General features: G+C 37.9%; 1 protein-coding gene across 4 annotated transcripts in view; it reads left to right on the top strand.

Moving 5' to 3' along the window:
* The window catches only part of LOC144634269 (polycystin-1-like protein 2), a 29,641-nt gene extending 23,258 nt beyond the window's left edge, over positions 1–6,383 (top strand). For all 4 annotated transcript variants that reach the window (XM_078493176.1, XM_078493175.1, XM_078493177.1 and 1 more), the window contains 4 exons: positions 185–421; positions 1,109–2,398; positions 3,143–3,314; positions 3,867–6,383. In XM_078493176.1, coding sequence (XP_078349302.1) covers positions 185–421; positions 1,109–2,398; positions 3,143–3,314; positions 3,867–5,509 — 3,342 coding nt within the window. In that variant the 3' untranslated portion in view covers positions 5,510–6,383. The remainder of the gene's footprint in view (positions 1–184; positions 422–1,108; positions 2,399–3,142; positions 3,315–3,866) is intronic.
* The last annotated feature ends 9,495 nt before the right edge of the window (positions 6,384–15,878 follow it).

The following is a 15,878-nucleotide window of genomic DNA, read 5'->3' on the forward strand; positions in this document are numbered from 1 at the left end:
GTACATATCTGCATATGATGCGTAAGCGTCTCATTTTAGACCTCGCAATAGGTCGTACAGAGTTGTATTCCTTCTGTATTTGTGTTGTGAATCTTGAATGCTTCCCATTATGCAAATATTTTTCCCTATTTGCATTCTGTACAAAGCTAACTTGTTAAAATTTTATATATCATCTCTTATTCAGATTGGACCAAAGACTAAGTCCGGTAGCTTACATTGCCTTTGTACTCACCTCTCAGCTTTTGGTGGAGATTTCTTTGTGGCACCAAATCCGATCGATTTTGACAAAGTCTGGGAAAATTTTGGAAAACTGTCAGAGACTGGAAATTTTGTTGTTCTAGCCACTGTGTGTTCCATATTTGGTGCGTACGTCATAGCACTTGTTTTTGCCCGAAGAGCTGACAAGAACGATGAAATGAAGGTAAGATAATGTTTTTTTTTCGTTTCTTCGTTTTCAACTTTAAAAAAGTAAAAAATACCCCAATACAACCAATTACTTTAAATTCATCTGGTTACAAAACTAAAAATCTCTAAAGTGCTAACAGTTACAATACTATATCCATGTACCTGGTAAATGGAGTCTGGTCTCTTATTGTTGCAAAAGGTCTCCGTTAGGATGAGCTTCTCGACTTTGTTTGGCGAATTCTCGGCTTGTGGGCGTTGAGCGACAGCGAAAATTGTTCAAACCTGGTGTCCGTTAGATGTTGAAAGTTCCACTGTTCAACAGTTATTCCTCAGCCATGACTTGATAAGTAAAAGAAAAATAAAGATTAATTTTTCTTTCAATAAAAGAGTGCGTATGGTTTAGAAGCAACTACACAATGATGCATGGAAGACCTAATGAGATTCCTGACTTGCACTAGAACACGATATATCTATTAAAGTCCCTATGAAGCGAGATTTTTTTGCATACATGACAGTCGAAACAAATTGCCTCCAGATTGTTTGAAATGTAGTCCATCTCCCAAAAAAAGTCTACAGATGAAGTGTCTGTGCGGTTTGGATCACGAGTCTTTGTCTTCTTATGGGAGATGCCACCCCCTTATTGGATGTTTAAACTCTTGCGTTTTATGTGCCCCAGTTTAATTACTTGTTTTCTTATCACCAGGTGGTAGGAAATGTGCACTTGAGTGGAAATTTTTACAGCAATGGATGTATCTACAAATTGCACGTGCAAACTGGAATGTGGAGAAACCAAGGAACAACAGCTCAAGTGGGAATTGTGCTTTATGGGGAGGAAGGCTGCAGTGGTCCAATTTCACTGTCACATTCAAACGCAAGAAAGATATTATTTGCCCGAGGCAGCGTAAATAGCTTTACCCTCGCGCTGCCCAACTCATTAGGCCGGTTGTTCAAGATACTTATCTGGCATGACAACAGCGGCGAGAGCCCTACTTGGTTCCTTCGACAAGTAGAGATCGAAGATTCCAGCTCTGGAGACATGTGGCATTTTATTGCGAATCGATGGCTTGCACTTGAGAAAGGTTCTGGAGAGATTGAGTTTGAAATAAATGCGGCGGACAAAAAAGAGCTGGCGAAATTTAAAAACCTGTTTGTGTTCAGGACCGCGAGGAGTCTAGGCGATGGCCATTTATGGTTATCTGTGTTAACCAGGCCTCCTCACATCGCATTCACGCGTTGCCAGCGATTATCGTGTTGCCTGTCAATCTTGTTCACTGCCATGGTAACCAACGCCATGTTTTACAACTTCGGTTCAGCACCGCAAGATTCTTTTCAGGTGGGGCCTTTAAAAATGAGCTGGACGCAAATCAAGATTGGAATCCAGAGTAGTCTGATTGCGATTCCAGTTAACGTACTGATCGTGATGATTTTCAGAAACATCAAACAGAAATCTCGCGAGAACGTTTTCGACATACAAGCAGACGAAACTGAAGAAAAAGAGAAAGTTCCAGGGTGTCTGCCGCATTTCTTTGTTTACATTGGATGGATAATGTGTATTTTAACGTCTCTGGCTGCGGCAGCTTTCATCGTATTCTACAGCATGATGTGGGGAAAGGATACATCTAACCAGTGGCTTACCTCAATCACGGTGTCATTCATCCAAGACGTCTTTGTATCTCAGCCAATCAAAGTTATTCTACTGGCTTCCTTGCTGTCACTCATTATCAAGAAACCGCCTAAGCGTGAGAAGGTTTTTGGAGTCACCTATAAGAAAGAAGATAATGCCAATAAAACAGTGGCTGGACCACCTCAGGGGGATGAACTGGAGAAAGCCAAAGATTTCCGAGCTAAAGTTCAAGGGATGTATAAAGTTCTCGCCGAAATCACGTTTTTCTTGATTTTCGTCCTACTATTGATGATTGTCTGTTATGGAAATCGAAGTTCCACGCGTTATTTATTGACAAACTCTATGGAGGACGCGTTTACAAATTTCAAGGTAAGCACAAGAGTATTTGATATCACCTTCCTTCCTCTACCCGAAAGTGGTACTTTCATATTATATTATTACGATAACAAGAGCGCCAAAGTTGCATGCCTCTAAGGGGGTGCGGGGACATGCACTACCAAGAAAATGTTAAGATTTCAATTCCCTAAAGTGGTAGTGTTGACCAAGTCCATTTTCCTCGGATGACTCGTTGCAATTTGTCAGATAATTTGGTCAATGTTAACTTCTATAAGTATGGAAAATCCTGTCCATCGCGTTCATCGCTTTTTTGATATTAAAACTTGGAAATTCCGCTTAACAACTCTAAAAATATCTAGGAAGCTTACTTATATTATTAAAAATCTGATCGATTTTCGTGAAACGGTGAAAAACATTCTGGATCCATCCGTGTCAGAATCCTGTTAGCCCAGCAAAAGGGAAATGTAAATGTGCCACAAAAAATAATTGAAAACTTGCGAGAGTGGTAACGGTTCGACACATTTACACGTAAACTAAGTTCCTTGTTGTTCCACAATTGATTAACACAAATCCAGCATCGAAATAGAAAAAAATCTAGGTATCATATTATTTTCTCTTATTTTATAACTGGCTTTCATTACAAACGTTTTGAGGAGTTTGACATTAAGATGCAACATCATCTATAAAAACCTACTAAACTGAAATTAAAGTTCACCTAATTATTGGTTTGGTTAATCTGTTTGAAAATATGGGCCCTGATAATTTTCATTTTCAAAGGGCAATGACATTTCATCATTTTGGACATGGATGCGGAGTAAACTCTTCCCCGCTCTGTATGACACCAGATGGTACAATGGATGGATCTTTGATTACGACGAAGGCTTTATGGGCAATAGAGAGCTTTTTATGGTCGGAATGCCGCGTCTCAGGCAAATAAGAATTAAACCAGGTAAAGTTTGCTCTCGATACTTCTTTTTATTTTCAACCTGAAGCTGCTATCATTTCCGTTTTAGATGACCGTTAGCCCTTCTACTTGAAAAGTTATTTGTTATTAAACACTTAAAGGGCGATGATTTTAGTTTGTCAGCACCAGGTTGATAACGAAAGCGACTCAACTTATAAATTTTAAGATGAGTTGTCGTTGCTGTGCACGAAGCTATTCAGAAACGGCTATCACATTTCGTTGCATTTTGTCATTGGCTTTATTTGGAGGGAGAAACGCACTCTCTTGTTAACACAGCCTGTTGCAAGTACTGGTAAAAGTTTGGAAGAATTGGAAAAAAAATAATACGTTTTGGTGGGAGAAGGGGGGCGGCAGTTTTTCAGGGTCAAAAAAAAAAAAACAAAAAAAAAACTGGTGCATTTTTTTTTTTCTGCGCTGGTGACAGCTCAGGCCTCACAGTTCAGTGACCAGACGGGTATTGAGGAGGAAATTTTACGTGCTGAACCAAACAGGAGGTCTGCAATTCTACCATTTTGATTTTGATTGTTTTATTCACAGCAAGCGTGTGTCAGGTGACAGAGAAAGCATTCCAACTCGGAGAAGCGTTCACTAGATGCATTCCTTCTTATTCATCTAAAAACGAATACACAACACCTTACAATCTGCCTGAGTGGATTCCAGTCACAAACACGAGCCACAACCAATCAGTGTTTGAATTGGAAAGGATGTGTCCAAAGCCGTGGAGATATAAATCCTCTTGGGATTTACAAACTCTACCCTATGAAGGTTTTTACAGCACATACAATGGTGGTGGCTTTGTAGCTGATCTGGGGTATAATATCAAGTCTGCTTTAAAGGTCGTTAACAAACTTCAGGCAAACAATTGGATCGACGAATTCTCTGCGGCTGTGTTTATTGAATTTACTATCTTCAATCCGTCTAGCTCGTTGTTCAGTGTGACAAAAGGTCTTTACGAGCGATCTGCTACAGGAGGAATAGTGTTTACAAGAAGCGTCAAAACGTTAACATTGTACAAGGCATCGAGCAAAAACTTTCAAAAGCTTTACGAAGTCTGCCAACTTCTTTTCATGGTTATCATTATATTTTTCGTTATTGACGAGGCATCCAAGATATATCGAAAAAGGAAAAAGTACTTTACCGGGTTTTGGAATTGGGTCGAGCTGTTACAAATCCTGACAGCCGTTAGCTCTGTTGTTATTTACTTCCTAAAGGCTAAATACACAAGTTGGTTCGTAGAGAAAGTCAGAAACAATCCATTTGAAACTTCCAGCGCGGATTACATTGTTCTTTGGTCGATGGTCGAAATTTACGTGCTATCATTCCTCATCTTTATAGTAACAATGAAGTTTCTTCGTCTTATTCGCTTCAATCGCCATGTGTGTCAAATGATGGGGACTCTGGCAAGAGCTGTGAGACCGCTTGTTTCATACTTTGTTATTTTCGTGGCAACAGTGCTGGCCTACACTCAGCTAGCATTTCTTATATTTGGTTCAACTATGGGCCCATACTCGTCGTTTTTCAACTCTCTGCGTGCCGTACTACAAATGCTTCTGGGAGGCAAAATGTTCTTTTACGAGATCAAATCAGTGAATGGCGTGTTGGGGCCGCTGTTTGTATTTCTCTACATGTTTACGATGATGTTTATTCTATTAAACATGTTTCTCGCCATTTTGAACGAGTCATATTTCGAAGTAGTCGACAGTCCCGGAAATGACTTTAGCAACGCCGATTTGGGAAACTTTATGGTCGATTACCTAAAAAGAAATATAAGGCTGCTGGGAAGACGATTTGTTAAGTCGATCAAAAAGTCCTTTCAAGGTAAAATGTTAAAACGGAAAAGCAAAAACAAGGAACTCGAAAAGTTGTTCTCAAACGAAGTTGAAAGAAAGGAAAGCGTTAAGAAACTTTGCCCCATTGCTTCGATGGAGTCCCTTGCTGAAGAGTTATACGAAGAAGACTTCATCAAAAAGCCTCTCGAAAACACTGAAGACAGCAATGACAAAGAATTTGTAGATTCAGGTAACATGACCTTATCTCTGCTCTCCATAGACGAGCTATACGAATCAGAAGAAGATGAATATCTAGAGACGTTACTGCGGAATGTTAAGAGTGTAGCGCATTCTGCGGAATTTTTTCCGGGTGTTCCACCGATGCGTCCAATAGTAGAGACCATGGTATGACATACAGTATAAAAACTGACCTGTTGTAAGGCACGAAAGCGCCATGATTGGCCAATAGCAGTTTATGGGCAAAACAAACGACAAAGGATATTTGAAAGACACTGAAATATATACTGCTTGTTCTTGCAGCATTTTGTGGGCCACTTGCCCTGTAAGAAGACTATAACAAACGCGAAGTAAGTTAGAATTTGAGTCAAAAACTAGCTGCAGATCTGTAAGTGAGCAATAAAAAAAGAAATATTATCCTATCTTAACAAGACATAGATTAAACTTTCTTATGTAAACAAAACTATGAATATATAAAAAATAACCTTAATTTGGGTTAAAAACCAGATTTTTACAATTAAACCCAGATCATATTATCTTAGCTTCCTAGCTAACCTCCGTTTCGTGCAAAAAATAAGTGGAAATTAGAAGTGAGCAGTTATACGAGTAAAACTGTAAGCTTCGACAAATAGATAGAAAATCTTAACCTATAGCTACATTTCCAATGTGGTCTAAGTAAACTACGGCTCATAATACTACAATTTAGTCTCTGCCTTAAAAAACCTGTTTAAATTCCAATTCAAAAAATATTGACCCGTAATGTCCAAGGACAGATAGAGGTTACTGGTTTATTTTCCTTCAAATATTTTCACACATCTTGTTGTTGATATCCTCCGATATCCCCGCAGGTTTGGATGCATATGACATGTTTTGATCAAACTCAGCTTTAAGGAAAATATTTGATGGATTTTTATTAACATAACTAGGAATTAACGAGAGGGTACGCTCTTGCTGGCAAGTAGTATAGTACTCGCCCATATATAAATCTATTGATTATAAGCGTTACAAATATATATGACAAAAATAAAAAGGTAACTATTTTTTATCAGCCGGTTGCTAGTGTTTATCGCGTTAGGTGTGTGTGTGTTGAAAAATAGAGAGGCTGTGGACAGTATATGGAATTCGGGCTCGCAGACGTTTAATTGTTATTTAATCATACAAAGTCGTATTCCGTATAACTCCACCTTCCTTTTTTTTAGTCACGACAACTGCATATCCTCACGTGGTCCCTGAGCATGGACTATTCAAAAGGTCTTCAGGTCGTACTTCGCTTTTACCAACAAATGCCATAATGCAATTAGATATCCGCAAAAATGTTGAAAAAGCTCACTTGCAGTGCATTTATTAAAACGCGAAACAACTAAACGAAACCACCGAAGCGAGCGAAACCACCGAAACGAAACCCGCCGAAGCGGCCGAAAGGAGGGAAACGATACAAAACCAAAGAAGACAGTGCAGTATGCTTGCACTCTGGTTGATCCTGATTAGCCTGAATAGCAATCCAGTTAGCCAGAATAACGTTAAGGTTAGCCTGTTTACGGCTAGCTCTCAATAATGGTAATAGGTTTCGCTTGTAACGGTGATTTTGTTTCGTCTCGGCCGTGTATTCGCACATGACCACTTTCAGCTGCCCCTTCTCTTCTGAATTAACATGAGATAATTTGAATATAACAACTTTTCCACACTTATAACATAGCGCATTTCAAGTGGCTAAAAATTTGTTTTCGTTGCATACACTTGCGCTTGGCGCTGTAAAATGTCGTTTTTTTAAGAGGCTCAAACATGTTTAAGGTACCATGTCAGATGAACTTTAACGCTAAATTAGTACGGCCATACATGGCTAGTGCGCACCACTTTAGTAAACCCTTTAACTACCAAGTTTCTGAGAGAAACTTTATCGTTCGTGGTACTGTACATGTTTCAAAATGGCAACAGCTCATCTTTTTTACCTCCCAGCCCCCATAAACTATATATCATATGTTCAGCAGGAAATATACTTTCAAATGGAGTACCATAAGCTGAAGTACACAGTAATGTCAATATTTTACCGAATTGTTTTGAATTTCCACTCTCGGTGTGCCTACTAACTCCAAAGTCGTTGCTTCTTTCTTGCAAAATCGCCATTATCACTCGAACGAACTTGTTTATATTTCATGCACTAATGGTGAGCGCGAAACACTTGTACATGATGTGCGAGCAGCCTTTTATTCTCTCCTCGAGAAAAAATTCGTTACCTCGAAAGTCTTTCGAGTTATGAATATTCGAGATTGCCTTGTTTCTCGATCCTCGAGACTCGAGACTCGATCCTCGAGACTCGAAATTCGAGTGACTCGAACTTCGAGACGCGAGGATCGAGTCTCGAGGATCGAGTCGAGACTGTCGCAACTAAGAATGGTCCGCATGTCGCTGTCGTAATTTCGTCTAAAGACGGACGCGAGTAACAGAGCAGAAGTCTCTCAGATATTTTAATTTTTTCAACCAATTAAAAAATGCGTGAGTAACCTAGGTACACAGAGCAGGAGTTTTTCTGGTATTTTCAGGGGCACCCAAGAGAAAATTTTACTATAGGTGGCGGAACATCGTTTTTGCGTTATATTAGTGTCCTTTTTGTGCGATTTTTAAAAAGCCTTATTTTTAAATACTACGAAAAGTGTATCTTTTCGGATACGCTAGCTAGAACTTTCAAACTTCAGAAAATTTTAGGGACCGAAATACTATTACCCGAATTTACAACGAAACGTTCTGAAAACAAAACGACGTGACTCTGAACTAAGTACACAGAGCAGAAGTTTTTTCGTGCATTTTGAAAGAGCCGTTAAAATTAATTTAATTATTTGACACATAAAAAAGATCTAGACGGCGTTCTAACTTTAGAATACAATACACACGAGTACCCTGCATGGGTGCACAGAGCATAACTTTCTCCGGTGTTTTAAAAAGCAGTTAATGTTTTTAATGTCTCGACCAATTAAAAACGACGTGACTAAATTAGGTACGCAAAGAGGAAGTTTCTCGGGCACTTTAAATTACGCATTAAAAACTCAACGGTGCATGTTTTAAATTTTTCGACCAATTAAAAAACGACTTAAATTTTTTGACCAAATAAAAACGAGCAGAAGTTTTTCGTGCATTTTAAGAGAGCTGTTGAAATTAATATAATTTAATTCTTTGACAGATTAATTAAAAAGACGTGTTCTCAACTGATCAAAAATTCTCGATCGCAAAACATTTCTCCACCGATTTCTCTACCTCGACGGGCAATTATTTTTGGACTGCTGTCCGCTGTTTCAGGCATTCACTGTCAATTTTTCAAAGGTGGGTTTGATCTCGCTCGGCTGAAATGACATCTGGGCTTATTTGTCGTATTTCCTTATACTTTGCTATGCTTTATCAGGATGAAGTACGTTAGTTGGTTGCCAGCTCAGTGATTATAGCAGCAACATTCCCGCTCTTCCGCTCTAATGCAACCCCTCATTAGTTTAGCCTGAGTTTGTTCCTTTCAACTTTTTTTATTGAATTTATAACGTTTTGATCAGCCACAGCCATAACGAATAAGGATTTGTCATCTTGTACCCTTTATAGCATAAATACAAGTGAGTAGGACAAGCAAAGAAAGTTTTTCACTGTTTGTGTTTATCCGCTTTTTGACTTGATAGCTGCGGGACCTAAAAGCATGCCTGGCCCTGCATGCTGATGGCGCAGGGGATTTGACTGTTTCGATTTGTGACTACATCAGGTTTGCCGTCGAACATTTAAGAAACCGAGGGATTCGCCGTAGTGCTCTTATTTAATTGTTTCCTTCGCTGTCGCTATTTCAATAAAAGCCGTCTTGTCGTTCGTCGCCATTTAATTTCTTCCAGGTCGCTGTTTAAACGCCGTGTCGCTTGTCGGAATTTACCCTAAAAGGGCCTCACTACAGTATTTTGAGGGTCTGAATGGGGTTAAGTGTTGACCATAATTTTTAGTGTTTGCTCTTACATTGGCCAACTTTTTTACTAGTGTTTGGAGGTTTTTTTATGAAAACTTTTAGCATTGTAAATCCTTATTTGCTCTTCAAAAACCGGATAAAATCACTCAGGAACTCAGAGAAAATTTTCGCATTTCTGCACGGAAATCTTCGGTAGTCTTCGGACATCTTCAGTAGTCTCAGAACATCTCCGGTATTCTTTGGAAATCTTCGTTAGTCCTCGGGAATATTCGGTAGTCTTTGGAAATCTTCCGAACTGATCGGAAAACTTCGGAAAATTGCCGAAAACTTCTTCATATACAGGACAAAAAAACTGCCTTTTTGGAATCGGTTTTTTTTCTGTTTTTGGAGAAAATTTAGTGATTCAGTAATTAACCGTGCGAAGCCGGTTCATAATCTGCCCTGCGTTTTGCTTTTTTTGTCGTTTTTTTGTCGGTAAAGTATTTTTGTCGGTTCCAGACCCACGCGGCCCAGTCACGGTCACGCAAGATTCATGTTTACTTACGTTCACTCATTTAACATGAAAACTCTGCTCTCTGTTTAGAGTAAAATGTATCTTTTTGTGTCATTCGAGTGTTTTACCAGAAGAGAGGACTGAATAATCACATAGAGTCTACATAGCGAAGCCAAAAACCGCTTGGACATGTCCGAGCTATTTAAAACTACTACTACGTGAGACCCATGCGACGCGATTGCTCGCCTGTAGCTATAAATAATCATTCACGTATTTTAAAAATATTTACAAATACTCTTCGCTCTGTTTGTGTGAAATATTTATTATTGTGTTATTCAAGCGTTTGGCTCGGAGCAAGTGCAAGTCGTACAATTTACCTGGAACGTTTTGAATATTGCAAAACAACGACTTGTTTTCTGGATATTCCAATTTTTGATTTAAGTTTATTTTGGGAATCGAAACGAAAATTGCAAGCTCAGCAAGAATGTGTCAAGGCACGGGAGACACGTCATTACGCCAGGGGAATTACCTGCTAAATCGCGCAGTCAGGTATGCTCTATTTATACTTGCAAAAGCTCGTCCGACGACGCTAAACGGAGAAATACAAAGGGATTGCCTTAGTCTACTCTTTATTTTCGCGTGAAATGGACTTCTTTTTAATGCCATTCATTAACAGGTTTGGGTTTATTTTATTGAACATTCGGAACAAAATAAATATTTGCATGCGTAAGCAGGACTTTATCCGGCCAGGCTCATGTTACGCACACTCTGTGACTCACGCAAACACGACTTGTGTATCTCTCAAGTGACTGCTTTTCTAAAGATTTTTTACTGTGCGGCGCCGTGCCTTTCTAGCCAAGGAACTGAAAGAGGAGGTCAAACATTAACCGCACGGTTATAAACTACTTGAAGTTTCTTGTTTTTTTACTGTTAATGTTTAAATGCCTAAAATTTTACTGTTTCGTGTTACAGAGCCAAAACATTAAGTGTTTAGTGTTATCGAGGTACCCCCATTCAGGCCCTCTATTTTTGTTATCACTTTAAACTGCAATTTTGTCTGAGATTCGAAATTTAGCTTCATACATTGTTATTTTTTGGGGGGAGGGGGTCACATAAAAAGTTAAGATTACGAAGGGGGTCATGGTTAAAATATCTGATGACGAAGGAGGGCAAATGCATTTTTTAGGCACTGGTCAATCAATTCCACCCCCATCCCAAACAAATGAACGGTCACTTAATTTAGGAAATAGGGAATAATGAATACAATAGTCGGAAAATGAATATTGAAGAAGTCGTGAAAAGTGTGAAGGAATAATGAATAAGTCAGTTCCGATAATTCCTCTTCCACCCCCGATTTTGGGCGACGGTTGCCGTCACTTGTAAAATTTCATTTTATTTCCGGTTTTTCGGACATGAGATGCTGTTTGGCATGCTCCAGTAATCTCACGACCAATAATTGCTCTTTATATTTTTAGCACGTGTTTAAATTTTATATTATTTCTTGCTCTTCTCGCATAAGATACTGTCTGGCTTACTTGTTAAACGTCATAAACGATTGATGTTTGCCGTTCTTTTATTAAACATTTGTTTAATCTATATTTCCTTTCCCGCTTATCCGACATGAAATGTTGTTTGACACGCCTTTTAATTACCCATATGGCTAAGTAATATGTTTATTTTTTGAATAATTAGCCGGCGTTCAAATAATTTTCGGCGTAAAGATTGTTGCCTCGAAGATAACGATCGTCTGGCGTCTTTGGTGGACCGGAAGTTACACTTAAACTCAATTAGCCAATCAGGATAGAGTTTAATTTTGCCTTTTGTTAGCTGTCCAATCAGAAAAAAGTCCAGAATCTGGACTTTTAACAGACGACCCGACAAGTAATTGTATCAGGCGTTTATTTTTCCGTTGACCCTTTAATAGCCGCGAGAAAAATAACGCCTGATCGCAGGTTACCTCGAAGATATTTTTCTGCGTTTGTAAATTGTTTATGTTATACCATTCACTGCAATTATTGTGGTTTTAAGTATAGGATCAACATTTGAACCCAATTTTTTTGTTCTTGTTTAAATTTCGCATGGTCCTCCACAGTCGATTTTGTACCAGGATTGCACAAGACCTGTGTCATTTTACACCTTTTACTGGACAGTTTTTATGACATGAATATAACGATCAGACTTGTCAAGCATGCCGATTTCTCTTACCAATAATAATACTAATAATAATCTCATATCCGGTATTTGAATACATCTTGATTGCTTTTACGAACATCCTAGGAAAACCTCACGTACACGAAAAAAGACAATGTTCAAATAATCTCATTACATAGTTTATTGTTTACTTACTATAAATTTAATGTAATAATCGAGGATTCCCTTTTTAAAATTTCTCCCTATTTACACAACTCGCAGTTGGAAACAGGGACATGATTCCTTCCAATAACTAGGTAAGCCTGTTGAAATTGGTTTAATTTCTTCATACCCGTTTTCTGGCTAACTCATAATTGATAATGAACCGAACAAAATTCCATATGATGTTCTTTTATGAGTTTAATGCCACAGAGCCTACAGCACACTTTTGGCTTTCAGCGACAATTTTTTTTGCAGTTGGAGAACAGTTTTTATCGATTTAATTAGAATGCATCACGAAACCAGCATTTTTGTCTTATTTTAAATTATAGCCAATTCCAATTCGATCGGAAATACACGGCACAAGCTTCTAGCTTTAAATACAATCGTGTCTAAACGAAGGTAATTTTTTTTATTTATTTTATAGCCGCCATCAAGAATTGGGGTATACGTTATGTTTATTAAAGCTACTAACTGCACTTTGTAAATATGCCTATTAAGTATTTACCTAAAATTTCGTTTGATTTTGCATATGTTTTCCATGTTATCGAAAAAAATATCGGGGAAATATAAATAAGGTTACATTCATGTATTTCAAATCACCTTTGTATCTTGTGCCAAAGGGTAGCATAGGTCTCTTCTCGCAGCAACGAGCGCGCAATACTGCACGCATAATTGAACATTAATCATGATCAGATATGATATAATAAAATATAATTCGCTTGCTTGTAGAATGATCAACACACCCCACGTACACCACGGAGTTTTCCTTTGAAAATATAATTTACTACTTAAAAGGGGTAATTCTTTTTTTCATGGCCACAGTGCCGGAAATCGATAAGGGCAAAAATACTGTTTTCTGAAGTAGAAAAACTCCAAAGAGATAACAACAAAAAGCAAGGATAGCTTCCAATGAGGAAAAGATGACAAACTTGACAAGTTTACGCTAAATTTTTCAAGGGTGTGCTCATTTTAAGAATAAAGTGGGTAAAGTCATTCACCTTCAAAGAACTCGAATACATTCAAAGCACATTCAACCCTTTGTCGTACCGTATCCTCTCTACTTCCATAGAGATCTTCAATGATTATTTGTTTTCCCTTCGGGCTATTCGGCGAGAATTTTGAGTACTCTACCTAACAGAAACAGCACCTAACACTCTGCTTAACAGAAACAACGTAAAAGCCTTTTTCTGGTTCCAAAAAAACATATTATGTTTGGCAGTTAAATTGACCACGTGAAACCGGAAATAAATGGACCTATTATTACGTGAAGTTTAATTCACGGTAGGTACCTTTTTAAATATTTCTATTTTTTTAATTATTGCAATCGTCCATGCGTATATATATATATTCGGTATGTATATATATTCGGTATTTTAAAAACAATAAAGTAGAAAGTTAATCCCTCTGGACAGTTATCAATTTGCTCTTATTTACGTGAGTCCTTTCGTCACTCGAGCTCAAAGCACAAATTATTGACTTTTACTCCGTGGCACAATAATTAGGCAAAATTTCACTCCAGAATTTCCGAAGAAAGTTAATATCCATGTTTGAATACTAAACATTTGACTTTTATTAATTTGTTTCTCGCTGAAAGGATTGGACCGATATCCATGACCCAGAGATGTAAGACACAATTTGGTCACCGCACGCCTGGAGTGTAAGGTAGCAATTTCTTGATCTCTTTTACGCAAGTTATTTTGACGACGGTTCCGATGAAACAGAATTATATCTTAAGAACACAGAGCTGGACTGGATGTAAGACGTTTGAAAAGCTGGAATCTGCGATATTTGCAATGTTTCAAGTCAAAACATTACATTTGTTTTCTTGGGAAACAATTTTAGGCGCGTACGTACAGTGGATTCCTGATTTATTAAACCTCCAAGGGAAACGAAAATTATTTTGAGAAGTCGGGGGCAAAACAGCAGTATTTGACCAAGGAAAAGGAAACAGCTTTTGGTTCTAGTTATCAGGAGTGCCAAGAAATCTATGGTTTGAAAAATCCGGATTCTACTGTACATGTGCTACAGCGAAGATATATCAGTCCTGCCCGTCCACTTCCTGTGTAAGCTATGGCAAAATTAAGTTATTTTGTTTTTTGTCTTCATTCGGCCTTTCGCACAATAAATTAGAACTATTACGTGCAAAAGCAGTAGTCAGATATCATGATCAATTCAGTGAACGTTGTGTTATGTCAAGAAATTACTCCTTAGTATTCTTATGACTTGCCTGCTTATCTAGGCATTATGTTGAATGTATCCCAATAATCTTAATGCTGATATAGGAAGGAAGGAAGAGAAAAGTGTCCTCCTTCGCTTCAAAACGGAAAATATGAATAAAAAAAGTCTTGCGGCCGAGGTATTATTTCTTTTTATTGACATAACTTCTGACTAACACCATGATGAATCCAAGGCAGGGAGAAAAGTAAAAGATAATTTAAGTGTCGAGAGCTTTAGTCTATTTTCTGGTGCTGATCTAGTAACGGAAGTGAAAAAATTCTCTATTTCTCACACCGAAATAGAGATTTCAGTAATAGGATCGGGCTTAAACAGAATTGAGGCGTAAATATTAGCTTTCTGTATTTGAAAAATTCGATTTCTGTTACTGATTAAATATTTTTGTTGCTTTTGAATTGTTCGCCGAGCATCTTTAAATAAATGTTTTTTTTTTATTTGCAGGTCACATGATTCTTGCAAGATGGGATTTGTTGGCGTTGAAATTTCTCTTTTACTGTTAACAGCCTTTTGCGGGGTACAAAGTTACGACATGCTAGGTTTGTCAAACTGCATTTAGTTCTTTGCTGTCTACGTATTTAATCTTCATATAAATAGAAATTAAAATGCTTATTAAGCTGGAAGCAAAGATCTATAGAAGTTTGAACATCATTTTGGAACTCTAACTGAAAGGTGAATGGTTAGATTAGGTTTTATAACATGAACGAAGTAACAAATATAGAAAATCACGGAGCAGAAATTTCAGTATGTTTTTAAACATACTCTAATTAAAGTCGTTGATCTGATCAAATGATGTGCTTGAAATGTTGTTTTTGTTGTGTTCGCCATGATAATTTCAGGAAATTTATGATCATTGCTAGAATAATGTTTGGAATCTCCTGTTAGCAGATTATAATCATTTTAGTCGGAACACAGGGCTAACCCTTGGGCATATAAACAAACCCTTTATAAAGATTTCAACCGATATCTCTTCCGCTAACGTCCAAGTGCTTAGAAACCGAGGGATCTCTTTTAATTTCCATATATGGATAATAAACACAATCATCTGATTTGGCCAGTTTCTGATCCTGACACTGTAAAGTTTTCCTGGAGCTTGGCTCCCGAAAGCCTGTTCTATTCGGAAACGGATAATTACCTCGGAACAACATAATAGCTGTTTTTATTTAATGTTTCTTGAACCTTTAGACGTTAGAATTTTAACCCACAAAGATTAACTGCCTCCTCTTGTCAGTTCGCTTTGCAGTGGAAGGTCGTTGTATCATCTTCGAGCTCCTTAACGTTAAAGTACTGGTCATTTTCAGTAGTTTACGATGTTTCTTACCGTAGTACTTTCGATAAACACTTCCTTTGAATTTAAGTTAAGACACATGAAGCAGCAGTTGTCTTCAAGGAATATATAAGAATGCTGTGCACTATTAGCTGCTTGTCAACGGTAGAGCAAACTGAACCAGTGATTACTTTACAAAGGCGATATTTGAACAAGAAATCCACGTGTCAAAAGTTCAAGTGTAGGACTGAAGGGTGCTGGCCTGGGACGA

This window comes from Oculina patagonica, chromosome 13 (assembly GCF_052425735.1).
Source record: "Oculina patagonica isolate OP01 chromosome 13, crgOcupat, whole genome shotgun sequence".
Taxonomy (NCBI): Eukaryota; Metazoa; Cnidaria; class Anthozoa; order Scleractinia; family Oculinidae; genus Oculina; species Oculina patagonica.